This window comes from Rhinolophus ferrumequinum, chromosome 9 (genome assembly GCF_004115265.2).
Source record: "Rhinolophus ferrumequinum isolate MPI-CBG mRhiFer1 chromosome 9, mRhiFer1_v1.p, whole genome shotgun sequence".
Lineage (NCBI taxonomy): Eukaryota > Metazoa > Chordata > Mammalia > Chiroptera > Rhinolophidae > Rhinolophus > Rhinolophus ferrumequinum.
In genome coordinates, this window is record NC_046292.1 from 6,318,661 (window position 1) to 6,346,135 (window position 27,475).

Consider the following 27,475-nt stretch of genomic DNA (forward strand, 5'->3'; position numbering starts at 1 on the left):
CTCTTTTATGTTCACTGTACTGTAAACTATAGATAGGGACTTCAGGGAAACGTAACCCTAGAAAAGCTGAGAAAAACTCTTAACATCAAAGTATGCTTGTTTTCTAATCTGAATATAAGATCTTGTACTGGACGGGCAAGAACTGTCATGTTTTGGTGACACTGGGCAGACCAGAATAGACTCCCAGCTATTTTCCTCCTTTGTACATTTCCAAGTCTTATACAGGTTGATAATCTAAGCTTTCAGGCTGCTGAGGTAAAAAAAGAAAAAAAAATACATCAGTGCAACTTTCTGACTCTAAATATTTTAAACTTTAAATATTTTCCTGATGTTATCCTCTATCCCCAATTTTACCAAAGGCAAAAGTTTTAAAGAACTGCCTACCAGTAGCCTTGCTCTTGGACGTATGTCCAGAAGTGAAGCCTGGTCCAGCCCAGGTGCTTGGTGTGTTACAGAGCAGCCTCCCAAGTGGCTTGAGCGTAGCAGGTGGTGAGTAACAGACACTCCCTCGTGGATCCTTGACCCTGTTCTCTAGTCTCGACTTCGGAGAAGAGGAACATGACACAGGTCGATTGCAGGCCCCTTGGGGAGTTTACTTTTATTCTGACGAAGTGTTGGTGTTGTTTACATACCCTAGTATAAAGTTAAAAAAATTTTTTCTAGAAATGAGAAATTATCAGAATTGCAAGTACCCTCCCCCCCCCATTTAAAAAGGAAATTTAATAAAGGACAAAAAAGTAAGAGATAGCAGGTAAGATGGAGTCTTCCATCAGCTCTTTCACTGGAATTTGCATATATTGTACATTAGGTGATTTTTCAATCTGAATATCTAGAAAGATGTTTGACTTTAATAACTGATGCACTGGAGTTTCGGGTTCAGTTGCCTGTACTGTGGTAAGGCTGAGAGGAGATTTTCCAATTGGATTAAGTCACGTTTAATTTTGTTCCCTTTTAGTCAGAAAGGAGGTTGGTTAATGATGTTGAGCTCTCTAGCATAATTTGCTTCAACTGTCAACCACTATGCACAAGTCAAATTAGTGACTTTAGTCAATCTTCGGTGTTTCTAAACTGCATGACAATGAAGAGATTTTTGTTCCAGGACCTCACTGTAACTGCTTGATCGTGGCACTTGGCAGAATCTTCCTATTTTAATATTCATTTTAAAACCTGAATTTTTCCTCAAGATTTCATCTAATGTGAAGGTTGAAAATTAGGTTGCTTAATAGTCACTAATTGGGTAAGAGAATTATCTGGAAATAATATTTACTTATACATTCTTGAATTAATAAATTTGATGTTGACCTAGCATAAGTTACTTCTCTGCTTGCTTCTCCTGCCCTGAAAAGAAACGTGAGCTCCAAAAGTAGGATGAGAACAAGCAGGACAAAAGTGATGCTTCCTCTACAAAGGGGCATGTTCGATTTTTAAATGAGAAATATCGCTGTTTGCGCTATTAATGGAGAAATCCCATGATTTATTTCCCTCTTCTCCACAAGCTTAGTCATTGGGATTTTGCTATTTTTAAAATAGTGTATATTTTTTAAAGTCTTTTATATATAAAAGATTTTAAAAACCCTCATTGCTTACCCAGTGTGTGCCAAGCACTGTGCAAGGGGTTATGTATTTTCTCATGTAATTCTGACAACCTTGTGAGGCAGATATTATCATCCACATTTTCCAAATAAGAGACGCTTGGAGGTTTACACGACTTGCTTGACGTCTTGGAGATGGTCAGCAGTAAACTGACAGGCGGTTTGTACTGCTCATTGAGTAGATAAATGCAATGTAGAGGGGACATCTGAGCCTGAAGCCAAGGTCCAGCAAACCATTCCACTCATGTCACTTCAGGATTATGTGTTCACTGATGTGACACCCGAACCAGGTGAGAGGGACAGAACCCTCGCTTTGAGTGGGACACTATGCAGACTCTGAGTCTCCCTTGGAAAGGGAACAGAGAAGGGTACTTAAGCGCAATGCCCCACGTTTAGAGGGCAGCTTCACTGCTGTTCATTCTGTTGGGTGCTCCAGGCTGCTGAAAGCAGCAAGGCTGCAAATGAAAGGCCTTTGCCCTGACAGCCACTTCCAGAACAAGGAGCTTCCAGTGCAGACTCTAACCACCCCCCAGGTTTCATGCCCAGCTCCCTTCCCTCTCTGCAAGCAACTCTTAGTTAATGCACATGACTAGGGTGTGGGACCAATTCACTGGCCACTGGAAATCCCAAATAACCCATCACAGTCCACAACAGGAAGAACTCTTCATGGTCACCTCAAAAAACACTGGAAAAGTTGTGGGAACACAAACATATATGGTGTAATTAAATACAAATATTTCCTACTCGTCCCTTTTTAGTTATAAAAGTAATTGAGTTCAAATCAATAACACTAATTAAAACGGGTAAAATGCATCTTGCCTGCTAATACCGCCCCCACAGGTAACTTGGTTGGCAGTTCAGTTAACCATCCTCTACTTCCTGCAAGTATACACATAGGGGTTTACTTGTTTAAACTTCGGATGTTATAGAAATTAATGTGCACGTCGCTTATTTTGAACAATGTATCATGCCTCCAGGCCACTACCTACAGCTCTGGCACTCGAATGTAGTTGCATTACCTTCAGATGTATGGCTAGCCTATGATTTATATATTCAAACTCGGCCCTATCGGTAGACATTCATGTTTCTATAAATATAATCACGTTTCTATAAATTATTTTGGGCCATTGGAGTGGCTTCAGCGGACGTGGCTTAAGGAAGCTGTAACTTGCAGCAAACCAGCCCCGCGCGCATAGGCCGTGTTTGGCTAGGCCTTGGGAAGACCGAACCAGCAGGAGCAAAGACTAGTAACCAGCCGTATGAGGAGCCGGAGATGCTAAGGTTGGCGGACTTTGCGGGAGGGGGCGGGCGAGCGCGGCGGGAGCGAAGGAATGCGCGAGGCCCAGCTCCGCGCCACCTTCCACCTCCGGACCTAAGAGGGCGCGCTCGGGCCGTCGCCGCGGCTTCCCCCGGCGCCCCGCCCACCGGGCTCGCCCCGCTCCCCGATTGGCTGCGCGGCGGGAGCGCGCCGAGTCAGGGGGCGGGCCCGCGCCGGCTACAAAGCGACGAAGGTCACGGCGCGAGCAGGCGCGCGCCGCCGCCCCGCGTCCGGCATTCGGCGTTTGGTTCCGCCGCCGCCCGGAGCCTGCGCGTGGAGCCATGGAAGGAGTGAGCGCGCTGCTGGCCCGCTGCCCCACGGCGGGCCTGGCCGGCGGCCTGGGAGTCACCGCTTGCGCCGCGGCTGGCGTGCTGCTCTACCGGATCGCGCGGAGGTGAGTGCGCGCGGCCCACGCGGCCTCGGCCCTTCGCCCCCGCTGCCTGCCGGCCGCCCGCCACCCCGCGGCCCTCCCGCCTTGGCGGGTTCCGGAGCCGCACGGCGCCCCCCCGCCCGTGCCTGGCGAGGCCGCGGCGTCGCCGTGGGAGCCAGGCCTGTGTACCCACGTGCTAAGACCCGCTCTGCGTGCGCTCTCCCCGCAAAGAAGAAGATAAGGTTTGGAATCCTTATCGGGAAGAGGATGAGGAGTGGATTGAGGACTCCAGGAATGCCTGGTGGGCGAGGGCAGCCAGCACGTGGGTTACAAACTTCCTCCCCCACAGAGACCTGTGCTGGCCGAGCCACAGGGTCTGCAGGGCCCCTTCACACCCACCCGGGCCCACCAAACTCTGCGTGAGAATCGAGCGGGGATCACACTGCGCTCTACCTGCTTCCCGCCCTTAACCCCTCTCCCTGGAGCACTTTGGGGTGGCATGAAATTAGGTGGCACTTTCTGATCTGTATTCGCTGCCTCAGGAGTTCTAATCTCACATTAGCCCATTTCAGAGTCGCAACCCCCTGGTCCCCCTAGAGAAGCTGAGGGACAGAAGAGCTAAGTAAACGTATTAATTATAAGAGTCCGGTTGTGATCTGCAGCTGCCTGGCCTTAGAGCCTGCGTTTCTAACCCCGGGGCTATGTTGCCTCCGAGAGTGAGAAACGTACTTCAGAGATGTTTAAAATGGGCTGGGGCTGCTGCTGAGCTGGTTCCGGGCTGCCAGCAGCCCTGGCCCAGGCTTAGAAATCATGCCCACGCCCGTTCTGAGCTAGCCTGTCTCATGGACCTCCATGGTCAGGGATAAAACGCTGACTGCTGTCTTGCTTCAGCAGGCACTCGGGCAGCCCAACCTTTTCCCCCACTGAACCACCTTCCCAGGGGACAGGGGAAAAAGGTGGGGTTGTGGAAACATTTTGGGGACACAGTGAGTAGGATTGTAGCTATTCAGCAAGGAACGTGAAGCTCAGATTTGGGGCAGAGAGGCGAAGGCATTTGCCCACAGTCACTTGGCAGCAAGTGGCGGAGCTGGGATTTGAACCTGGGTAGTCTCGCCGGTCTTCCCTAATCACTACCTTGTACCGCTTCTCACTGAAGGGGGAAAGGAATGGCTGTGACTCAGTCACAGGCTTCCTGGAGGAGGAAGGGGTAGGAGGGACATCAGCTGTGTCTGCAGGATGAGCCAGACGGGCAGGCTGATGAGGGGGTGGCCTCCAGGGGAGGGCAGCCCGGGATTGAGGGATCCCCCAACTCAAGGGGTCCCTGAGAACCCACATGTCTGCGTGTCCCAGTTCCTGCCCAATTTCTGGAAGCCGGGGGGGCTTGTAGGACCCGCTGGTTCAAACCAGTCATTTTATACCTGAGGTGATTAAGGTGCTGAGGTGCAAGGTGATTTGCTCCGATTCTCAGCATGTTGACAGCAGAGGTGGATGTGCTGCTGCAGCCGCCCAGTGAACCCACGATGAGGGAATGTGCCCCAAGGAGCAGAGCCTGGGCACTGTTCCCCAACTTTGCAACACCTCGTGTGTGTAATGTGGCTGGATTCAGACTGGGTTTGCTCACTGGCTCTCCTGCTCCCCTGTCTTGTGCTGTGGCTGTTCTCAGGGGTCCTGATTCCCCTCCTGGGCTGCCAGCCACAGCTTTCCCTCTCCCGGAGACAGAAATCTAGGGTCTTGGTGCAGAGTTGGGCGAACTGGTACAAGGGGAGCCAGGAGAGTACCTGCAAGGCTTTTCAGTCCAGCGGCACAACACCGGAGTCGTGGGGCTGACAATGGGACATGTTGGTTGGGCTGAGAAGGACCAGCCCTTCCCGGGATGCTCTGAGGTACTCCCAGAGCGTTGGCTTTTGTCTGGGGGTCATAAATTGGCCAGTGTCATGATTCGAAAGCAAGACAAGCCCCGCAGAGCCTGAGCCCTTCTCCCTGTAGGAGGGGAACGCTGTGACTGAGCACTGGTAACTTTGGTCTCAGCACGGGTTTTGAATGACCCCGGGGGGCGGGGGGGGGCATGTGAAGAGAGTTGTTTTGGGAAAGCGACTTGGCCTGTCGTGGGCTCAGCACAGAGATGGAGGGAAGAGTGGCCGAGGAGCCACAGGAAGATGTCCCCTCCCTGAAGGCCTGCAGTGTTCCCAGAGCCTCAGGCAGGGCCAACCTGGCTTCCACACCTGTGGGGTCCTCCTGACCAGATTGTTGTTGATGATTTAGTGCTGACGACACGGGGAAGGATCCGCGTGCTGCCGTCTGGTAAAACCTGGGGGCAGGTGCTACTGTTCTCCCCACGCTACAGCTGAGGAAACGAAGGCTTGGAAGGTCGAGCTTGCTCCCCTAAGCCAGCCTGGTGTTCTGGGTCCCCCCGGAGTGCCTTCGCTGTCCTCCACACACATGGCAGCCCACGCTGTCAGCACTGTCACAGGGTGGATGGAAGCCCAGGTTACACCTCCCTGGGCTTGCTCGCCCTGGATCCAGGTGCTCATGGTGGCCCCCTGTGCCTGTCCCACCCCCGGACTCTGCTGCTCTGCGTCGTGTCCAGAATCCATCTTCTACCTCCACATCCCTGCTCAGGACCTCAGGGACCTCCCAAGGCACCCATAGGTGTGTATTGGATTGTCTCCTTTGTCATGTTGGGAGATGGAGAGGATGCAGCCTCCAGGTTAAGTAGCGGGACCTCGTCCTGGCATCCAGAGTGCCTGTTTCCTGCTTACCCCTTGCACACTCTCCTGCTGCTGCCCTCTGGCTGAGGGACGCTGCTCCCTGGACGCACGCTGGGTGGTCCTCCCTTTGCCCAGCAGCCCTGCCTGTTTGCCATCTGCTTCTTTTGCCCTGCTGGCCAGCAAACCCATTCTTTGGGGTGACAGCAAATGCTCTGCTTGTTGGCCTCTCTCCTTTGTCATCTATCACCACCTGCCCTGTGAGGTCGTCATTCTTGTTCTTGTGTCCAGGTCAGAAGTGGAGAGTTTGCTCATTTCTGCCTCTGCAAGCCTGGCTCAGTAAACACGGGGTGCACTGAGGTGAACAGGTGGTCCACCCGCTTCAGACCAGGTCTGCCCCTGGAGAGGTGGGTTTGGGGGCCTTCTTGGTGTGGCAGGACTGCTGCGAACTTAAGTGTGTTCCGCCTGGAGGCCCAGTGGATCCTGGCTGGCATTTTGGCGTTGCTGTGGCTGCAGCCCAGGAGGCACCTTCTCGGATTCTCCCAGTTGGGTAGGACGACATGTGTTGCCCACCAAAGGCACCAAGGAACCGGTGAGGAGCCATCTGGGGATCCAGCCACGACCCCCTCACATGAGGCTGGGCTGGGTGTCTTCCTGGCCCTGCCGGACGCTGACTCCTTGGCCCCTAAGGGAACCACGTCTGACTCAGAGGCCGTATTCCAGAGCCACCGGGCCAGAACACGCTGCCCAGGGTCACAAGCTATGTGTCAGGCCCCTTGTGGAGGAGACTGGGCACTTCTCAGGGCCTGCTGGAAACTAGTTGACACACCAGCCTCCCCCAGACTCAGCCCCCCCAGACGCTCAGCCCCCCCAGACAGGGACTGAGCCCCATCCCGTGCCCCCTCCCGGTAGCACAGCACTGGGCTTACAGCAGGTGCCCAACCTCCGGCAGGGTCCTGGGCCAAGGACCTGGAGTGCAGCCCTCAGAGAGGTGGACTCGTTCCTAGAAGACACACACACTCCCCCGTCTGGAGGGAATGGCGGGCTGTGGGCACGAGCTTTGTTGCAACTAAACATCCATGTTCGGGGCTGATGAAGTGATCCGTCATTACGGGCACGTGTTCACCCTTTTTCCCTCAGTGTGTGTGTGGGGCTCGTGCAGCACGGGGTCCAGAGCACGCTGAGCCCGAGGCTCCTCTCAAGGGGCCTCCTCTGGCCCCAGCAGAGCCCAAGAGCTCAGTGAGGGGCGTGGGGGCTGGGTGAGCAGCTGCTGGGGCCCGAGCTGCCTCCTGGGGCACCCTCTCCTGTCAAACTCTGTTGCCTGTGTTACAGGGACTTTCTGTCTTGTCACCTCAGACCTGTCTACCACTAAGAGTGGTTTTTGTCTCGGAGCCTTGCTGGGGCAGAGGTTTTGGCTTGGGGGAGAAGTGGCTTGAGGGGCTTATGAGGGGAGCTGGGAAAGGCGCATTTCCCTGAGCAAAAGCAGGGCCTTGGCTAAGCTGGCTCGGAATGGATTGACCCAGACGCTCCTGTGTCAGGCCAGGTGGAGGTGGGTGCAGGCCCAGGCCATGGAAACTGTACCAGCTGTGAAATCGGCCGTTGAATGCAGCCCCCGGTCACGTTTCATTCACCCACATGTCTAATGCATGAGATGCCCGACGCTGGTGTGTGGGGGCTGAGATTCATCCCCAGTTCCCATCACTTTGCTAGTCCATCTGTGGCTCACAGGCCGCTGCGGACCCTTGCAGGGCTTGTCCCAAAGGAGCTGTGGTAGATGGCGACCTGACCTGTGGGCCCCCATCTGGCCATGGTGGGCGCCAGCTGCTCTGGCCACAAGAGAACGCCCCCACTCCCAACCCTGAGCAGGGCTTACCAAGGGCTGAGAGTGACAGGAGCTGGAGCCACAGGCCCCAGGGACCAGGGCTAATCCCCCCCTTCCTGCCACTGGCTTCCAGGCCAAGCTGATTTCCCTAGCAACAGAGCTGGAGCTTCAGAGTGGAAATGATGACTTCCTGGACAGGAGGGGCTGCGCGGCTGACTCTGGACGAAGCCGCGGTCCCTGCAGGCCTGCTGTTGGTCCCTGGGGCCAGTGTCTTTGTCCCCTTCCCTGTCTCTCTCTTCATTCATGGGCTGCCAGTTCTTCTGCTTGGCTTCTGTCCAGAGGCTGGGTGTGGTGTGGTGGGGTTCTGGGGTGAAAGGGCTGAGGGGCCCCGGGGGCAGAGGAGAGAGGTCACCGGCCTGCATCCTCACCCACGGAGACACGCCCGTGCACGTTTATAAAGAAGCTTGTAAAGCGGGTACAAATTAACAAAGAGAACCCAGTGCAGTGCTTTGTGGCCCGGGGATGCCAAGTGCCGGTACCTCAGCGAGCGGTGTCCACACCTCCAGCCGCCGCGGTGCCGCCTCCTTCCACGCTCTTTGCATGCAGCCCAGTGAAGCTGTTGCTGCTGAGCGATGACCACCTGCTGGGCTCAGCGCTTTCCTGATTCTCCCATTGATCCTCCCAGCAGCTTCTCTTTGGCACAGGGATTATCGTTATCCCCACGGGCCAGATGAGCAAGTGAAGTGGAGGTTCCGAGAGGCAGAATGACTTCCCCAAAGGCCACCCCGTGAGTGACCCAGGTGCCACACTGCCTGGTGCTGCTCTTCCCAGCCCTGCCTTCTGGCTCCCTGCTGTTGACATGACATGACGGTCCCTTGTCCATTGTGAGGACTTTGGCCTGAGCTAGGGCATGCAGGGGGGGGCCGCAGCTGTGGGACACAAGCCAGGGTGCCCTCTGCGCACCCTGGGCCCTTCCCTGCACGGCCTGCTTCCCTCCCGTGTGTCCGTCACCTCTGGCTTGGGGAAAAGTGGGTTGAAGGGCTTTTTGGGGGGGGGCATTTCCCTGAGCAGCCGCCTCCACCCTGCCCATGTAACTAGCAGGGCCAGGCCGTTAAACACTTCCCATACGCTCCCCTATGAGGGACGGGTTCTTGTCCCCAGTTGACAGGTGATAAGACCGAGGCTTGGAGAACTCTCGTAAGTTCTGCTTATGGTCAGTGGAGGGGCAAGGCCAGGAGGCAGCTGCAGTGTCTGGAGTGGGAGCCCTTCTTTCAAGGGACAGGATAGTGCCAGAGCTGGCCCTTCACACTGCAGAGCATTTGTACGTGTCTTATGTTGGATCCTTGTAACGCGTGCCATGGCCGCCGTGATCTCACTGTGCAGACGCGGGCTGAGGCTGGGAGAGGAGGAGCTCCCTGGGGCTCACATCTAGAAGTTGGCAGAGCCGGGGCTCTGGCTCCTGCAAGGTGGGGGCTGTACCGCCCTGTGGGCAGCAGGGTCATCTGTGTGGTGTGGCTGCCCACTGCAGCAGGAGCCAGGCACACCTCCAGAGCTGGGGGCAGCCTCGGGGGCAGGGCAAGGGAGCAGGAGCGTCAATGCCAGGCCCCCGGGGCTCACGCAGCTGCCGCCTTCACCCACGTTGTCTAGATTCCGAGGACTGGAGGGGGCTGCTGGGCAGTTGTCACACCCCATAGTCAGTGAGGGGGACACGGGCCCAGAGCACAGATCCCCTAGTGTCTGGGCTGGGATTATCCTGTAGCCCTCACCTGTCACCACACATGTGGCTGGCCCTCTGGTCCCTGCACCAGGGAGGGCTGGCCCCAGGCTAAGCAGCTGTCTCTAGTCCCTGCCCCTCCGCCGCCTGGGCCCTCACTTCTGGGGACTTTTCTTCTGTGAAGCACAGAAGGCTCCTTCCATCTGGAAGCTTCCAGGGAGCACCATTTCTGCAGCCTCGTGGGGAGGGAGGGTGGTCCCGGAGCCTGGTCACTGTTGGTCCTATGGCCTGACCAGCCTGGATCCCCGGTGCCTCCATTCCTGAGCCCTGGGACACCAGGGGCATGTGGCCCTGGGTCCCCTCATGGGCATGCTGGAGCTAAGGCATCTGGTGAGTCTCCAGCTGAGCTGCCCCCCATGCTGGGGTTTGGAGGCTTAGCCTGGGGGGCTGGGAAGCCTGAGCCAGTGTGGCCTCCTTGCTGGTCCTCCTGGTGGATGCTAAACGTCCGGTCGAGGCCCCACCAGCCCCGTCCTGCTTGGTCTCCCATTGAGCAGGCCACAGTCTTCAGGCTGACTCTCCTTGTCCGCAGGACGAAACCAACGCACACAATGGTCAACTGCTGGTTCTGCAACCAGGACACAGTGGTGCCATACGGGAACCGCAACTGCTGGGACTGTCCCCACTGCGAGCAGTACAACGGCTTCCAGGAGGTGCGCCCGGGCTCGGGGCCCCGTCCCTCACCACAGCCTGCGTCCCTCCTCTGAGGACGAGGAAACGGGTTCAGGGAGCCAAGGTGACTTGTGCAGAGTCACACCGCTAAAACTGGCGGATTGGGGTTCAAACCCTGATCTCTCTGGCTCACACCCGCTTTCTGCTTTACACTAGACGGGGTCGGCATGCTTTGTGCAGAGGGCCCGGGAGTGTTTTAGGCTGTATAGACCATACCGTCTCTGCGGAGCCACGTACACAGTGTATAAACGAGTGTGCTGGCTGTGGCCCAGGAAAACTTCATTCACAAACACAGTGGGCCAGCCCCCAGGGCTGGGTGTGCAGTCCCCTGCACCAGACCTTGGTTCCAGCCTGAGCTCCTGGCTGGGGCCTGGCTCAGCGTCTTGCCTGTCAGGGTTCCTTGTGAAGTTTCTTTGGAAGAAAAGCTTCTGCTGTTTGTTGCATGTAAAGGAAGAAAGAAAGGGGATGCTTGAGCTCTGCCACCACTTCCTGGAACGTCACCCTTCAGGGCTTCCGTCCTGACACCAAGCCTCAGCCTTGGGGAAGCTCGTGCCCGTTGGGCCGGGGCTCCCCGGTTGACTTGTGCCCCCTCCTCCTCCAGAATGGCGACTACAACAAGCCGATCCCCGCCCAGTACCTGGAGCACCTGAACCACGTGGTGAGCAGCGCGCCCAGCCCCTGTGCCCCCACACAGCCCCAGCAGTGGGTGAGCAGTCAGGTGCTGCTATGTCGCAGGTGCAGCCACCACCAGACCACCAAGATCAGGCAGCTGGCCGCCTTCGCGCCGCGCGACGAGGTGAGGCCGGGACGGGAGGGGGCAAGGGGTGGGGGTCTCTCCAGACAGTGGCTTTTCTGCCCTGAGGGCCCGCAGGGCCCCCTCCCCAGCCTGCCCCCGAGCTGGCCCCACGTTCCTGGCGTTAACCTCCTGTCTCCGTTGGAGCACGCTGCTCGTTCTCCCTCTGTCTCATGGTCCCTGCTCTCTCGGCTGCAGCCTGGGAGCATCGGGGAAACGCCAGTGCCCGCTGTCCAGAGGGATTTGTCCCTGGGCAGGGGAAGTAGTTCCAGCTGGGGCCACGGATTCATGCTGTCTGAGTCCCTCTGAGTCAGGCTGGCTGGGCAGTTTGCTCTGGGGTTGGTAGAGGAAGCTCCTAGCTCCTGGGAGAGGAGGGAAGGTGGGTGCTGCTGAGAGGCTGGGGGTTAGGAGTTCACCGCCCCAGGGCCCACCGTGGAGCCCAGGAGCCTGTGGTCTCGCTCATCCTGACCTCAGGAGCTGAGGCCCAGGGATACTGGCTTTCCCAAGGCCCCACCTGAGAGGGATGGGGACGGGACCGAGGGCTGGGCAGGAAGAGGTGGGAAGCTGCAGAAAGAAAGGAGGGCAGGTGTGACTTGGCAACCAGGGGGCTTTTCTGGCACCTTTGGTTTCAGCAGGAGATCAGACTGATAACCCTCCCAGCCACTGCAGACTAAGGTGTTTGGCTGCCCCAGAAACAGGCAGAGAAGCGTTCCTGCTTCCTTGGAAGGAGAGGTGGGGTGGGACTCGCAACTTCCAGGCTATTTTCGAAGCCCCAAGGACCCTGCAGCTCCCACTAAGGCCCTGGCTTAGCCAGCGGCTCTCTAGTGCTTTCTAGACCCTTGGGTTTAAGGGAGGGGTGGCCCTGCCTCTGGGTTGTCCAGGTGGTGTCAGCCCAGAGCCCCCCTCCATTGGCTCAGGGCCTACAGTGGGGACCGCATTTGGAGCTCCTGGCCTCCAAGGGCATCCCCTGAAGCAACAGAACTTGGCTAGTGCCTCCCATCACCTTGGGCCCTTGGTGTGTCCCAGGCTCGGGGCCAGCCCTTCCCCCCGGTACGTCACGTCACTGTGCTCAGTTGTCCTATTGAGCAGCAGAGGGAGCAGGACCAGAGTGGGGACAACCTGCTGTGGTCACCCCACATGTCAGTGACCCCAGTTTCCATCCACTAGACGGGCCGCCTCGGTCGACCCAAGGACCTGAGGCTCTGTCCCCTCCCGCCACAGGCCAGGTACGATGAGGAGATCGAGGTGTACCGGCATCACCTGGAGCAGATGTACAAGCTGTGCCGGCCGTGCCAGGCGGCCGTCGAGCACTATATCAAGCACCAGAACCGCCAGCTGCGCGCCCTGCTGCTCAGCCACCAGTTCAAGCGCCGGGAGGCGGAGCAGAGCCACACACAGGTCTGAGCTGGGCGCCCATGGGGCACTGGCGCATCGCAGCCCTCCAGCTTGTGCGGGAAGCCCTTTCACAGAGGCTGGGCCCTGGGGACTGGAGGGCAGCTCTCCAGAGCTGAGACCCCCTTCTACCAGGGAGACAACTTTCCCGTGGGTCCACGTTCCCCCCTTCCCGTCCCCAGACCCCTTTGTGTCACCAGCCAGAGCGGGTGTCCTGAGAAAAGGGTCTCAGTGTCAGGATGCACTTGTGTTTGCATCCTTGACAGGGGTTTTGAGTTGCCAACACGTGGCATTCGTTCCTCACAGAACCCTTTGTGGCGGGCACACTCGTGGGCTCTGTGACGCCCATTGACAGAGGGCCAGTCGCCTGGTGTGCGGAGGCCACAGGATTTGAACCCAGGACCATCTGGCTAAAACTCATTCATTTTTATCACAGTGTTCAGTTAATGGAATGTTCTGATTTTAAAATCTGATACAGTACAACTAGGTTTAAAAGTAAAAAAATATATATATGCCCCCCAAAGAAATTCCTTCTCCCACCCCCTCAGGTCACCAAATGTGCCATGTCCAGTGGCGTGAGGTACGGCCAGGCATCTGACCACACGCTCGTGTTTGCACAGCAGGACACTCGGGCCTTTGGTTTTCCTCCTCACAATTGTGCTCCCAGACTGAACCACTTGTTGCTGTATTTATTTAACTTTGGCTAGAGTTACCTACAGAGGGTGCCAAAAAAATGTATATGCATCACTTGTAGTCATTTTTCGTTATCGGTATGTATTATTACAATTTTAATACAGTTTTTTCCTTTCTTAAAATGTATATACATTTTTTAGCACCATCTGTATATATTTATTATAATTCCAGTTAAAATCACAGGAGGAATTTTTGGTGCGAATTTGACGAAAGGATTGCAAAAGTCATTTGAAAGAATAAGGTCACCATAGTATCAAAAAGATTTCTTTAAAGAATACGGTAGACGCCTCGCCACACAATGTCTTTCACAGTGGGATGAAGGCCCAGAAATGGATGGGTCGATGGAACTCCCCGGTAAGCTGGGGACAGCCGAGAACAGCTGAGACTTTAGGGCACAGAAAAGATGGCATCTCTGACCATCAAGAGCCGGCTGGGTTCTTCAGCGAGTGCTGTGGGCCCTGGCCAGACCCCTACACACAGGGTGGGCGCCGGGAATGGCTGTCGGTGGCTCTGGCCGTGTCGCTCACCAGTCTCTCCCTCTCTCAGAGCATCTGCTCGTCCGCGGTGAAGGCCCCGGTCCAGGTCATCGTGCTTCGCGCCCTCACCTTCCTGCTGTGTGCCTTCCTGCTGGCCACCGCGCTGTACGGCACGAGTGATCCCTTCGCCCCGGGGGTCACCCTGCCCCCAGCTTTGCCACCTGGTGGCAATGGCTCCACCGCTCCTGACAACGGCACTGCCCCTGGGGCTGAGGGCTGGCGGCAGCTGCTGGGCCTGCTGCCAGAGCACACGACAGAGAAGCTGCGCGCGGCCTGGGCCTTTGGGCAGAGCCACCAGACGGGCGTCGTAGCTCTGGGCCTGCTCACCTGCCTGTTGGCCATGCTGCTGGCCGGCCGTATCAGGTGCGTGTGGGGCCAGGTGGGTGGGGGTCTGCCCCGGGATTGCTGTGACTCCTGCCTTGGGGCAGGGCTCAGTGGGAAGAAAGTGCTGGGGCTGGAGCCAAGAGGGCCTGCTGGGCATGCAGCCCTGGGCCGAGCCCCACTGTGGGCACAAGATGCGTCCTCTTCCTCAGCCACCGGGAGTCCAGTGGGCGAGACGAAGCAAATGACTTGGCCTTAGAAGGAGCAGGCCCACCACTTACTGCTGCGTGCTGGGGCCACCAGGGCCACATCTCCTCGCTTCTTCACCTCATACTCTGTCTGCAAAGTCGGGGTGATAACCTCCCAAGTTGCGGGCTGTGGGAGAGTTAAGCAGGTTGCCCTTGTGCCCTTGCTTTTCTTCCTGGTGCAGCTATAGACCCTACCTGTACCAAATGCTGTCCACCTCACCTCAGTGACTGGGGAAGGTTCCTTAGCCCCATTTTACAGGCTAGAACAGTGAGGCACAGTCATACAGCGTGTTCAGTGTTGGAGGCGGGATTGAGAGGCCCACACGCTCCTCTTGGCCCTGGGTTCTGTCCTCTGAGCAGAGCCTGGGTGGATGAAGGAGGCAGGAAGTGGCAGGGCGTGAGGGGCCTTGTCCTGCTGAGACGGGCCCTCACTCCACCTCCAATTTTCCCGTAGGCTGCGGAGGATTGACGCCTTCTCCACCTGCCTGTGGGCCCTGCTGCTGGGGCTGCACCTGGCCGAGCAGTACCTGCAGGCTGCCTCGCCCAGCTGGCTGGACACGCTCAAATTCAGCACCATGTCCCTGTGCTGCCTGGTGGGCTTCACGGCAGCCGTGGCCACGAGGAAGACGACGGGCCCACGGAGGTTCCGGCCCCGAAGGTCAGAGAAGCAGCAGTGATTGCGGGGGGAGGACAGATGGACGGACAAACCCAGAGCTTTGCCCCCAGCCCGGAGCAGGGCACCTCTGTCTCGCATCTTTCTTAACCTGCCTTACTCTCTCGCCCCTACCCAGCCCCCGTCCTGGCCCAGCCCCTCCACTTCCCTGGGGAGTCGGGCGCGCCCTCTCTTTTCCTTTCCAGCACCAATAAGCCACCCTCTAACCTGAGGCACTACCTGAGTGCCCTCTAGCTGCTCATCACTGCCACCACCTTTCTGGCCAAAGACTCCCTCACTGTCCCAAGGCCACAACACAGGTGATACACACGCACCTGCCTGTGACCTGTGGCTTTCTGCTGGTAGCTCCAAGCTTCCCCATCCTGGCCGTGGCCCTTTCCTGTCTGACACCATGGGATGAGGGTTGTGGGCCTCCTCTCTGCTTCTTTCACCTTGTGCCATCTCTGAGCCCCTGACACAGGAGCTGGTGACGGTGGCTGCAGGCTGGGCCCTTGTTGCATGGCCTGACCACTCGGCTAGCTTGATATGGGTGGGTGCTGTTGAGCGGAGGCCAGAGGAGAGCCCCCCCTCCCCATATCACTTCTCTGGTCTGTCCCTTTGGTCCTGCCCATGGCCTGGCCAGCCCTGCTGGAAGCCGGTGGGACCAGAAGGAGGCTGGGCTGCCCTTCTGGGGCCACTGCTCAATTCCCACTCCGAGACCTTTCTGAGACTGCATTATCCCTCAGCCTCCTTCCCTGGGAATGGAGGGTGCAGTTCTGGGGCCCCGACTGGCCTTGACCATGAGTTTGTGGGGCGAGGCCCTTCTCAGGGTGGACAGTAGAAAATCCTGCTTCTCCTGTGGTCAGTACGTTTCTCCTCAACAGCCAGGCTGTGGTGGTGGGAGTCTTCCTTTATTCATCTAATTTTTTGGTACTACTGTGGGTCAGACAGACAGAACTAGGGCACGCACACCCTGCCCACTCTCCTGGAAGCCCCTGGCTCTGCCCTAGAAAGACAGGACCCCCTCCCTCACAGCTGGGCCCTCCACTTGCCCCTCTAGGGACTGGGGTTCAGGCTTCCTGGGCCATAACTGCCCTCACTGGCTTTCACTGGCCCCGCAATCCCCCAATGCCTGGGATGTCCCCAGTTTCCTCCACCCCTCCCAACCCCCCTACGATGCCTGAGAAAAGACCTGATTGGCACGCGGTGAGTGGCCGAAGGGACGTGTAGGCCTGTGGTGATAGCAGGTCACTTTCACCTTGTCACTCTCCGGCCTGTCAGTGTCACTCCTATTCTTGCCCCTAACGCCCCTCCCGGCTGGTGCTGAGATTCCTGCTTTCCACTCTTCTGTGGGGCGGGCCAGTGCCCCGCGAGGGGCTCCCTCCTCCCAGAGTCACCGCTCCAGGGGAAGGGGTGGTGTGTGGCGCAGACCTGGTACTAGCTGTGTGGTCCTGCAGGTCTCCGCTATTCCCAGCCTCAGTTTACCATCCATGAAGTGAGAGAGAAACCCTTTCCAGGACCTTTAAGTACTGACCTCAGTGTGGACTTGCTCTAGAAACTGAGGTGGCGTCCACATACAGAGGAACTTCTTGGCCTAGGGGCTCCCTCCAAGGGTCACGGCCGGAGGGAGGACCAGTGTTGTCCCCTACCTGGCGTTTTGCATTCTGATGACCCCAGAGCCGGCTGTGCAGTCCCACCAGGGCCCGTGTCCTGCTCTCGTCACTGAGAATAAGCCTCCCTCAGGTGTGGCCCAGAGTGCTAGTTCTCCATGCTGTACATCGGAGCCCAGGGAAGGCAAAAACATGACACGTGTGAGGGCCACACTCAGCAGGGGCCACTGACTAACTGGGCCTGAGAGGCGGGTGGGAGAGTGCACTGGCCAGGCCCCAAGGAAGCCCCCGGAGAGCAAGAGAGTAGCGCCCGAGCCCCACCATCACTAACCCTCGTGTTCACGGGGTCCCCATTGCCTGAGTGAGCCCGGGCCCCGCTCAGCGTCCATGTGTGAAGAGCCCAGGTGGGTCAGGAGCTGCCCCGATGAGCTGCGTGGCCCCAGACAAGGCCCTACCTGGCGGGACTCAGCTTGTTCTGTGTGAGGGTGAGGTGGAAACCCACGGACAAGGTGGGCGGAGTGGGGATGGCAGCCAGGACCTAGTCCCGCTGGCCTGTCCAGCCCTTCACCCTAGTCAACCTGCCCGAGGGGAGGAGGCTGCACCCCCAGGTGGGGAGCCGTTGATGTGTCGCTGTGCGTGCCCCTTTATCTGGAGTCTCCTGTTCTCAAGGAGACTGAGGGCGTGATGCTAATTACTGCTTTTCTTGGCGTTGAGTAGAAGCAGGACGTCTGTGTGTATGTGTGTGTTTTAAGTTAAATTATTTATAATAACCAGAAGCAGCTGTCTTGCTGGCCAGGCGCCCCTGCTGAGCAGACGTCTTGCCTGCCCTCTAGTGGGGATGGGAAGACACCCTCGAGGTGAACCTCAGAGGAAGGCTTCCTGGCCTTTGTAGAGTTTTGTGCAACTTTTTAAAACTACCCATTTGTCCCTTAAAGTTCCATTGCTTCAGGCATATTCCAGCACCTTCTGATGTTACTGGCAATAGCCAAGGAAGTGTAGGTGCCACTGGGATCGTGGCTTATTAACTGGGAATGTGTCACCCGCCAAGTACCCCTCTCCCCTCCACCAGGGACAACCCCTCAGACCATCCAGGGTCAGGGTGACTGTCCCTGAGACGTGAGGGAGGTCACGTGGCTGTGTTCTCCCTCCGGGCTGGGGTCCCGCCCCGTGCCGAGCTGGCTCCTCCAGTAACACTTGCCCAGGAGCAAACCACCTCGACGCACCCGCCCCGGGAGGAGCCTGTGTCCCTTCTGTCTGTGACTGTTGCTGAGTGTCGCGCCGTCTCTCTGGTCGTGTAGTAGAACTGGATGACTGTCTAGTGACCCTGTATGCACTGTAACCGCAACTCCTGGCCATAGACTTGTGTGTTTGATGCTGTATTTTAAATAAATGCCTCCGGGGCCCTACTTTTACCGGTGGGCGTCAGGTACCACGTCTTTTTTGTTTTTTCTTTCACGTTCCTTCAGAGGCTTCTGTGCCAGGGGCGGGGACTCTGGGGTACAGGCGTGCCCGCAGGAGTCGGGTTTGGGAGCAGGCGACATGGGCATTAAACAGCTCAGGGCCCAGCTGTCCTCGCATGCCCTGTTGGTGGTATTTTTCCCCATCCCAATAAACTGCTGCTTAAAACGTCCTCGCTCCTTCCGCTCCCAGCCTGGATTGGGGTTGGGTTGAAAAAGACCGATTGTCCCTCTCAGTGTGTCAGATGGGACGTTGTACAACTACCCGACTCCACCTCTGACCCCTTTATCCAGTGGACTTGAACTCTGGGCTGAGGGCCTATTCAAGATGGGGTTCGAGGGAGCAGGGCAAGTCTGGGGGCCTCTCCAAAGGAAGCATCGGTACATTTGAAGCTCTCCAGAGCCAGCGGAGATTGGGTTCCCTTAACAGGAGGCTCCTGGGGGACCGTCTTCTACAGAGTCATGACGAGCGCACACTTGGCGTTTTACAAGGATCGTCTAGTTGAGTGATGTCACTGGGTGTCACAGCAAGAGGGATCAGACTGAAGAATGGTCTCGCCCTCGGTACCAACATTTTTAGTGGCATCCATCTGATTGGGACCCACGCTGTGACAGGTGGATGGGAGACTTGGGTTTACAGCACTGGGGCGGTCGCGGGTGTTAGTAGGACCTGGGGAAAGTGCGGAAGAGCTGGCGAGACCCAGCTTGCCTAGGCCACTGACCACCTCTGAAAACCCGCAGCCCAGCTCACACCCTCTCCTCTCTTGCTACTTACCAGGGGTGGCCCTCGGGAGGGCTGCCCGGTGGGGGTGGGCACAGGAAGCCCCGCAGAGTACTGCTGCCATCTGCTGGAAGGGCCTGGTGTCCTGCTGTTGTCAGGCCGCTCCTCCACAGAACGGACCTGGGTCCTATAGGACGTGCGGACCCCAGCAGGGGCCGTCTCACGCGGGATTGGAGCAAGCTGGCAAAAGGTCCCCGTGTGCCTTAACTGCCCCTGCAGTGCCCAGTTTCCCCCCACGCCATCCTGCCGAATGGTATAATAATTCTAAAATGACAACACAAAGTAATATCTTCTGTTTAGAGGTGGAACCTTCCCCGGTTGTCTTGGGTGCAAGGCGGTGGGTGTCAAACGGGCTTCAGGACGGGCCAGCAGCTGGAGAACAGGCGTGTCCAGCTGGGGCCAGCTGAGTTGGCCAGACCCTCCTGCAGATTGGCTTGATGAGCTCCTGTCTTGATTTCCCCATGTTCTCTAAACACTGGGCCCGCCTTTTGGTTCTGAAATCCAGATGGCCTCCTGGCCCTTCGGAAGGCATTAAAAAGGTCTCATGATCGTCTCATGATCTCCAGGAGGGCAAAAGTGACCCCACACTTTGCTCATTAAGCTTTTTTAAAGGAAGGGGCGGAGGTGAAAAATAGCAAGGAACTCAGCTAGTGATGCCCCCCGAGCGTTGGGTCGTGATGGGTACAGGGTGGGTCCCTTAGCTGGCCTCTGCTGCAGGCCGGAGCCAGCCTGCCCATCCGTCGGCACATTGTCCATGGGCTCTTTTGTCCCTTGGGACCGAGGTAAGGCTGGACCTCCCGCAGCTCCGTCCAAACAGTGGGCGGACTAATGTATTAACTGTCTCTGTTCCTCCCTTTCTGTAATCAGTTGCCTTAATCAGAAGCATGGTTGACATTCTGGCTTGGGGCCACAAGGTCCTGTTGTGTGATTTGTACCATTCTCGAGTTAAAGAGACACTGTCACCTTCCGTCTTTGGAGCAGCCTCGCGATCGCTTCTGGGTCTTTTCTAAGTTCACGTTTCGCTTGTGTCCCGCTTGCCTCTTCCCGGGAATCCCACGCCTGGCCACCTCCGCCGCTGCTCCACAAGTGGCTTTAGGGTAATGTCCAGAGTCTGAGGCCAGAGAGCAGCACCTTGGAATCGGGCTCTGGGGAGCAGGGGCTCCCTGAGCTTGGCCGCTCTCAGGAGGCTCTGGGCCCGAGCAGGAAGGGTAAGAAGGAACCCAAGGCCGCCGGCCGTTACTGAGAGCCTGGCGTGGGACTGGGCGTTTTTGCTTCAAGGCGAAGGGTTGGTGTGAGGTTGGCAAGGGCGACAGTGTCACTTTAATACCGAGACCCGTAGTGGAACTAGTTTGCTGTGAGGCTGAGGGGGGTCGGAGGGGGCATGTGGGGGAGGGTCACGCTGGCACCTCCCAGCCACCCGATCCTAACGGTGTGAATGTGGTCGGACTGCTTTTCCGCTTCAACTAACGCACGCCTCCTCTGGGACCCCAACTCAGGCCCCACCTTGCACTGGGGGAGAGGGGACAGACAGCTGGGCGAAGGCCGCCTCCAGAGCCCTTGGGCTGACCCTCCTCCTCCTCCCCTGCCCGGTGGGCTCTTGCAGGTACTTCCCAGGAGACTCTGCTGGCCTTTTTCCCTCTTGCCCCAGCCTGGCCATGTCCTGCCCGAGTGTCACAGGCTCTTCACCATCTCTGTTCATCCCCACCCCGCCCGGCTTCCTGCCACTCGCCAACCAGCAGCTGTTCCGGTCTCCCCGACGGGCCTCGCCCTCCTCGCTGCCAGGCCGCCTCAGCCGGGCCCTCTCGCTGGGAACCATACCGTCTCTGACCCGAGCAGGTAAGAGGCGCTTGGGCGTCAGCGGGCTGTGGGGTTGGGGGCAGCTGGGCGCAGGGACTGCATCTTAGTACAGGGTGGGAGGCAATGCAGGAGGGTGGTTGGAACTCCTGCTGTAGAAACAGGCAGGACTGAGTTCAAATCCTGGAGTGTCCGCTCAGTAGCTGCCCTTAGCCAAGGGACCCGACCACTCTGAACCTCAGTTTCCCTCAAAACCAGTGAGGCCGGTCGTAGAACCCACCTTGTAGGCGATTGTGAGGGTTAAATGAGATGATGTAGTGAGAGTGTTCAGACACTGCCACTGAGCTCCCGGATGGCTCAGTTGCTTGGAGCGCATCCTCTCAACCACAAGGTTGCCGGTTCGACTCCCACAGGGGGTGGTGGGCTGTGCCCCCTGCAACTAACAATGACAACTGGACCTGGAGCTGAGCTCCGCCCTCCACAACTAAGACTGAAAGGACAACAACTTGACTTGGAAAAAATCCTGAAAGTACACACTGTTCCCCAATAAAGTCCTGTTCCCCTTCCCCAATTAAAAAAAAAATTCTTAAAAAAAAAAGGAAGTGCTCAGACAGGCAGCGGCGTCCATGGGGCGCTCAGTAAATGTCCGCGCGCTCTGGGTTTTCTTTTTCCACCATTCTTGCCCTCAGTATTGCTGCCACTGTTCTTAAGACCACCAGCTTTTCTGTGTGGTCCAGCGGGCAAGGATTCATTCAGTCACATGTACTGAGCGCTTGCTGCACGTGACTCTGGAATGACCATCCCTTATCAGTCACAAGACTTTCTCTCATCCCTCACCTTTTTCTGCAGGATCTCCCTGGAAATTCCACTGTAAAGTCAACCCCATTTTTCCTACTCATCACGGGGAGCCACTGCTTGGGCTGGGTTTGCCTCACCCTCGGGGGTGGCCTGGGGCTATACCACGGGATCTGGTTCTCTGAGCATGTGGCTGCAGCGTGGTTACACCGGACTTGCTAATGTAGTCGCTGTCTCCGTTAAGCCTCTCGACAGCTCTGCCAGGTGGGGGCTCCAGCTCAGACTCCCTCTGAGCCTCAGTTTCCTTCTGTGACTTCCCACTGCTAGGAGGTGCTGTGTGAGCCCAGTTCAGCTTTTCCTAGCCCTGTTGTGTGCAGCTGGGTGTCCTAGATATAGGGTAGGTCCCAGTCCCACTGCAGGAGGGACAGCTCACAAGAGGACCCAGCTTCGAGCTGAGTGGTGGGTAAGGTTCAAGGCCTTCTGGGGCATTGAAGGTGTGATTGCCCCAAGCATAGGGACCACGGCTGGATATTTTCTGTGTAGCCAAATGTGGCCGAGCTGCTAGGAGAGAGGAGGGGCTGCTGCCTGCCCTCCTGCCAGGAAACCGTGAATTATCGGAGCCTGTGGCAGCTGAGTCACAGCTGAGACCTGGCCCAGTTCAGGCCCTGGTGTGACAGGCCGCTGGCCGCAGCTGAAGCCAGGGGGCCACGGAATGCTCTGGACACAGGAACCTGGGAGACCCAGCCGCTGGGCTCTTCCCCAAAAGCCTGTTCTCTGGAGCTGTCCACCAGGACCCAGGGCTCCAGGCCTTTAGGGTGAGGGTTTGAGCCCAAGGTGGGGCGGACCCCGCTGGAGCCTTTTGATGACCATCTTGTGGGGAAAGAGGGTTGCAGACTGCCAGGGGGTGGGCACTCTGCTTCTGGGTTCTGTAAAGAATGAGATGACTCAGGTTAATCGTCCCTCAGGGTGAAAGGCAGGGATGCAAATGACAAAGGTTGGATTTCAGCGGAGCAGGCCATTGGGGATTGAGAGGATGTGCGGCTGTCATCTCCACAGGCCTGACCTGTGTCACCTTTCTTTCCTCTCCAGACTCAGGCTATCTGTTCAGTGGGAGCCGCCCACCATCTCAGGTGTCTCGATCTAGGGAGGTTCCTGTTTCAGGTAAGGAGAATGGAGAGCCAAGAGGAGTGACAGGGGTGGCAGTGTGTGGGCTGGGGTTCCCAAAGCGTTGTGTAGGGTAGAAGGGCAGAGACATTAAACATGAGCTTTGGAGTCAGACAGGGACCTGTGTTCAAATCACAGCCCTGTGCCTCCCAGCTGTGCAGTCCTTGGCAAGGAACTAACACCCTTGTGCCTCAGTTTCCTTTTCTGTGAAATGGGTCTGATATAATGCTGTCATCCTTACCAGAGACCACTGGTGGAAATGGCACACTCGGGACCCCACCATCAGCAGAGGGCTTGGATAAGCGGACCTTAAGTCTCAAGAGTTGGTTTTTATCCGGGCCTTGCTCTCAGCCGAGGGAAGTACCTGGAGCTTTGGATAGAAATCAGGAGACAGAAAAAAGAAAAAGAAAAATCAGGAGGCGGAGGGCAGGTGGCTGAGGCTCCATGGTCCTCTCCACTCCCTCAGGTGCCTGGTGGGGTGCTGGCACAGAGCCCTCCTCGCTCTGTCCCCCCAGTCTCTGCACAGCCCTGCCTTTCTTCCTGGGTTAATAGAGGAACAAAACAGGCCTGGCAGCCTTCCTGTAACAAGAGCAAATGTTCGTGCATCATTATCATCATCGCTTTTGTCATCGTGCCCTACAGATTACTTCTCCCTGCTGTCGAGGCACTGCCCCTCGCCGCGCCCCTCCCCCGCGCCGTCCGTGGCCGGCTCCCTGGCCGGCTCCGTGGCCTCCAGCTCCGGCGCCCTGCACCACCGCAGGCCCCTCATCAGCCCCGCCCGGCTCAACCTGAAGGGGCGGAAGCTGCTGCTGTTCCCGTCGCCCCCCAGGGAGGCCCCCAGCACCCCCAGCAGCTCGGACGAACTCTTGCCCCAGCACAGCAGCCTCTTCACCACCGAGCCCCCCCAGGTCCCGCAGAGGCAGCCGGCGCAGGACACGAGGCACACTGTGGGTACGCCCCTCTGACCCCCCTCCGTGGGGGCAGGAGAGCCCGGCGGGGTAGGAGCGCCTGTAACCAGTGTGCAACGGTGGGGACAGTCAAGCGGCTGCACCGGGCCGCCCTGGGTGTCCCCTCATGTGTGCGGCCACTCTCCCGAGCGCCAGTCGCCCCTGGCCTGGCTTCTGGTGACCTCGAACCCCCCCAGGACATTCTCCTTGGTCAGCTGATTTTACTTTCCTGTTTTGCGATTGACCTGGAGGAGCCTCTGTTCCTTGGGATGGATCAAAAACACATCATGCCCTGCCAGGCTTGTCTGGTAACAGACATGTTTGTTCTGCTCAAATGTTGCTCTGCAACACATTTTCCCATTTTTTAAATTTGGCCTCAGGCTTTGAAATCTAGAACATTCCCATGAATGTGTGGGTTTCTTGTGTCTCTTAATTCTGTCAAACGATCTGGCCACAGTGGGCCTAAATACTGGCCAGACAGGTAAAAGGGCAGGTTGAGGTCCTCCGTGCCCGCCCCAGGGACCTGCCCCTTCCAGAACTTTCGCTATGACTGTCATCTGCCAGCACCGTTGGCTTTTGCATTTGTTGTCCAGGGTGGGGCGAGCAGATTGGGACAGGCAGGGATGGCTGGCCATGTCCACGGACCGTCCTGGGATTGGAGCTGGAGCCGCCCCACGTCTGTCCCTCGGGGTGAACTGTGAGCACCCACTCAGACACCCCTTCTCTCTTCAGACATGAGGTCAATGCCGGAAAGAAGCAGCGCCTGCAGCCGCCGCTCCATCAAGAAAGAGGACGACTCGTCCCAGTCGTCTACCTGTGGGGTGGACACCACGACCAGAGGGTGCTCAGACGAGCCCGCCGCCTGGAGAGGTCTGCACGCTGACGTGTAGGAGGGCAGGGCAGCGTGGGGGCCTCGGGTGTGCAGCCCCCGTCACCTGGTCTGTCGGGGCCCCTGGCAGAGAAAGAACCCTCCAGGGGCCCTCAAGTGAGGGAGGGTGGTTACATAGCCCAGCCAGTGCCTTCTGGCTCCAGTCTGTGACTCGGCAGCCAGCATTCCCCGTCTCTAATTGGGACCTGGAGCTGCGCTATTACAGTACCCTCTGGTCACAGGCGGCCATCTACATTTTAACAGAATTAAAATTTAGTACCAATAAAAATTCAGTTCCTCAGCTGTACTAGCCACATTTCGGGTGATCCATTGCCACATGTGGCCTATGGCTGCTTTGTTAGACATCACAGATACAGGACACTTCCACCTTTGCAGAAAGTTCCCCGGAAGGGTGCTGGGCGGCCAGGGCAGGGGCTGCAGGCCTGCACACGGCGCTGAGTTGCCTGGGTTCAATCCTGGCTCCACTTGGGGGCTGCGGGGCGGGGTGTGAGATCAAATCCTGGTATGTGTAAAGCACCAGGCGCCTAGTGAGCTCTCAGCTGTCAGCAGGTGGCTCTCCCCTGGGGAGTGTGGGCACATGAATGGCACACAGGGAGTTTTCCTGGAAAGATCGTTTTGAGCTGACTGGCAATGGTTGCTGCCCCCAAATCAGATGGGGTCTGGGGGTGTGACCCAGCAGTGTTAAGGCCATGGCCAGAGTACTGACTTGGGGTGGGGACCGCAGTCGGCCACTTACCTCTGATACTGGGCGGGTTTCTTATCCCTTTCAAACCCCGCTTCCTGTCTAAAGCCATGTCTGCACCCCCAACCCCGTCACCAAGGTACAAGCCCACGACACTTTAGCCCAGTGCCTGCCTGGTGGCATGGGCTCGAGAAAGGCTCCTTCAGGAAGGCAGGACTTAACCAGGCGACCCGAGGTTGGAGGGTCTTTTTAGGTGGGGAGGCCAGGAAAGACCTTAGGGCCAGGTCCTCAGCCCAGAAAGCCCCCTGGGGTCCCATAGCTGTGTCTGCTGGGCCAGGGGGCGTTCAGCTGCAGAGACCCCACCCACAGGTTCATCTTCAGACCTTTGTGCCTTTGACTGGGTCTCTCATTCTCTCTTGAAGGTCGTTTTGGCCCCTCCCTGGTCCGGGGCCTCCTGGCTGTGAGCTTGACTGCCAACGCCTTCTTCACGTCGGCCTACCTGTACCAGAATCTGCGCTGACCGGCGGTCCTCAGCCTCCTGCACCCAGAGTCCCATAGGGTGCGCCCAGGTGCATGCTTCTGCCACCACTGCCGGCCTCAGAGCCCTCGCCGAGGGGCTGCCGCCTCCACCCTCTTCTCCAGGGTCCGTGACCCGCCAGGTCGAGTCCTGTCATCAGGACACCTTCTCCTCACCCGGCAGACTGCTGGGCCGAGTGTGGTCTCAGACCGCCCTTCTCCTTGGCTGACATCACTTGTGTTTGGTGCTGTCCCGATGCCCGGGATCTCCAAGGGGCTGCACAGCGCTGGGGCCCCCTCCCCGTGGTCCAGCCCTGCCTGGCAGGAAACCCCTACTACTGTAACTGCAGCAGGAGCCACCTGCCTCCTGACCCCAAGCCGGGGGCTGTGATCACATCTTCGTACTGTACTCCCCTGTCCCACCGGGCCACCTCAGGGTCCCTGGGGGAGGCAGGAGGGATGGTCCCTGTATCACCTGTTCTCGACTCCACCGGGAAAAGGAATCCTCCCCTGGGCACACCCCCTTGAGAATGGGTATCCTCTGCCCCGTTCTTACCCCTTCCTGTTGGCTCCAGGCCAGGCCTGCCCTCTGGCTCTTCAGGTGGACTGGTAGATGCCCGGAGTTCTCAGTCCAGATCTCAGAATTCCTGGGTCTCAGGGGCCCAGCGGGGCCTTCAGGACTAGCATAAGCACCTCCTCCCATCCATGCTCCCCTCTGCCCAAGTGCACCCCTTTTATTACCTCTGGTGACCTTTTTAGGCAGCAACCTTGTTAACCCTGCAAACACGACCCAGGGTTTCTGGGCCTGCTTCTCCAGGCCCCATGCTGCCCCCAAGACCTTGCTGGCCCCTCAGCCCGCAAGTCACGTGAGACTGAACCCCCGCTCCTCTCAGCACTGAGACCCCACTCACCTCCCTTTCATTCTGCTGTTGCTGTGGGCTGAGTGTGACCTCTTGTCTTCGGGTCACTTTGACTGGCTTTCTTTCCTGTGCCACTGCCCTTCTGACCGCTGTCCAACCGCTACTGCAGGTTTGCCCTCCCCACCCCTGCCCTGGTGCTGCCCCGAGAGGAGGTAGGGGGAGCCTCAGTCTGGCACAGGGGTCCCCACAGTGCCGTGAGGAATGAGAGACTGCGTGTGCCTGTAGATGTCAGAACCCCCCAGCCCCCACTGCCCTGGGCCTTGGACACAGGTACGGGGCAGTGTGTATACGAGTGTGTGTGTGTGTGTGTGAGTGCACGTGTCTGTGCCACTTGGGGAGGAATTGGCTGCCTCGGTGAATTCTGAGACATGCTGGGGGGGAAGGTCATGAGGGCAGGAGGAAGGGTCTTCACTATCATTCAGGGATAAAGTTTAATTTTATTTTTCTACACATTTTCGCCAGGTAAGGCATTTTGCTGATAAGCAGGATGCCCCCAATTCTCCCTGCCAGGGAGGTTTAGTTTTTTTAAGCTTTGGGTGCTTTTTTAGTAATTTTTTTTTGCCATGTGGGGAAAGAGATTGCTCTGACTTCCCCCTCTCTCCTTTTCCCCCCACTCCTGTCCTGAGAGCTACTGTTTCCTATCCTGTCACGCGCCCCCCCACCCAGAACATGGAGAATTAGAGGCCAGGGACTGCACCAGGACCCTGAGTCCAACTGCCAGACGTGGTTCCAACTCGGAGGCGGTGTCTCTTGGCCCCCATTTGTATGGTGGGCATGTCTGTCGATTTTTAATTTTAGTTTTTGCCTAACAAAGCCAAACTCCATTCCCAAATACAGTTCTCTCTGAGGAAGCCCCGACAGCCCACTCCTCTCCCCCCTCAAGGCTTGGGCCAGCCTGGCCCCTCTTGCCCGGGACCAGCGGGAGAGGCCGGGTGGGGAGGGATTTGCTTATGTTTTCTTTCAAACAAAAAACACAACCTTATTTTTCTTTACAAAAGCAAAAAAAAAAAGAAACCAAAAAAGATACCAACCTTT

At 57.6% G+C, this 27,475-nt stretch overlaps 1 protein-coding gene across 3 annotated transcripts; it reads left to right on the forward strand.

Annotated features, from left to right (window-relative positions):
• Positions 1-3,087: 3,087 nt before the first annotated feature.
• TMEM201 (transmembrane protein 201) lies at positions 3,088-27,455 on the forward strand. Of its 3 annotated transcripts, XM_033114906.1 has the most exons (12): positions 3,252-3,304; positions 8,496-8,594; positions 10,111-10,231; positions 10,852-11,046; positions 12,265-12,441; positions 13,675-14,027; positions 14,688-14,891; positions 20,337-20,569; positions 22,412-22,483; positions 23,129-23,437; positions 24,166-24,303; positions 25,427-27,455. In XM_033114906.1, exons 2-12 carry the CDS (start codon positions 8,572-8,574, stop codon positions 25,522-25,524), a joined length of 1,923 nt encoding a protein of 640 aa, XP_032970797.1. In that variant the 5' UTR covers positions 3,252-3,304; positions 8,496-8,571; the 3' UTR covers positions 25,525-27,455. The 3 variants fall into 3 exon arrangements, with proteins under 3 accessions (XP_032970796.1, XP_032970798.1, XP_032970797.1); XM_033114905.1 differs by lacking the exon at positions 8,496-8,594 and having other exon boundaries at positions 3,088-3,304; positions 25,427-27,454; XM_033114907.1 differs by lacking the exons at positions 8,496-8,594; positions 25,427-27,455 and having other exon boundaries at positions 3,088-3,304; positions 23,129-23,433; positions 24,166-24,270.
• The last annotated feature ends 20 nt before the right edge of the window (positions 27,456-27,475 follow it).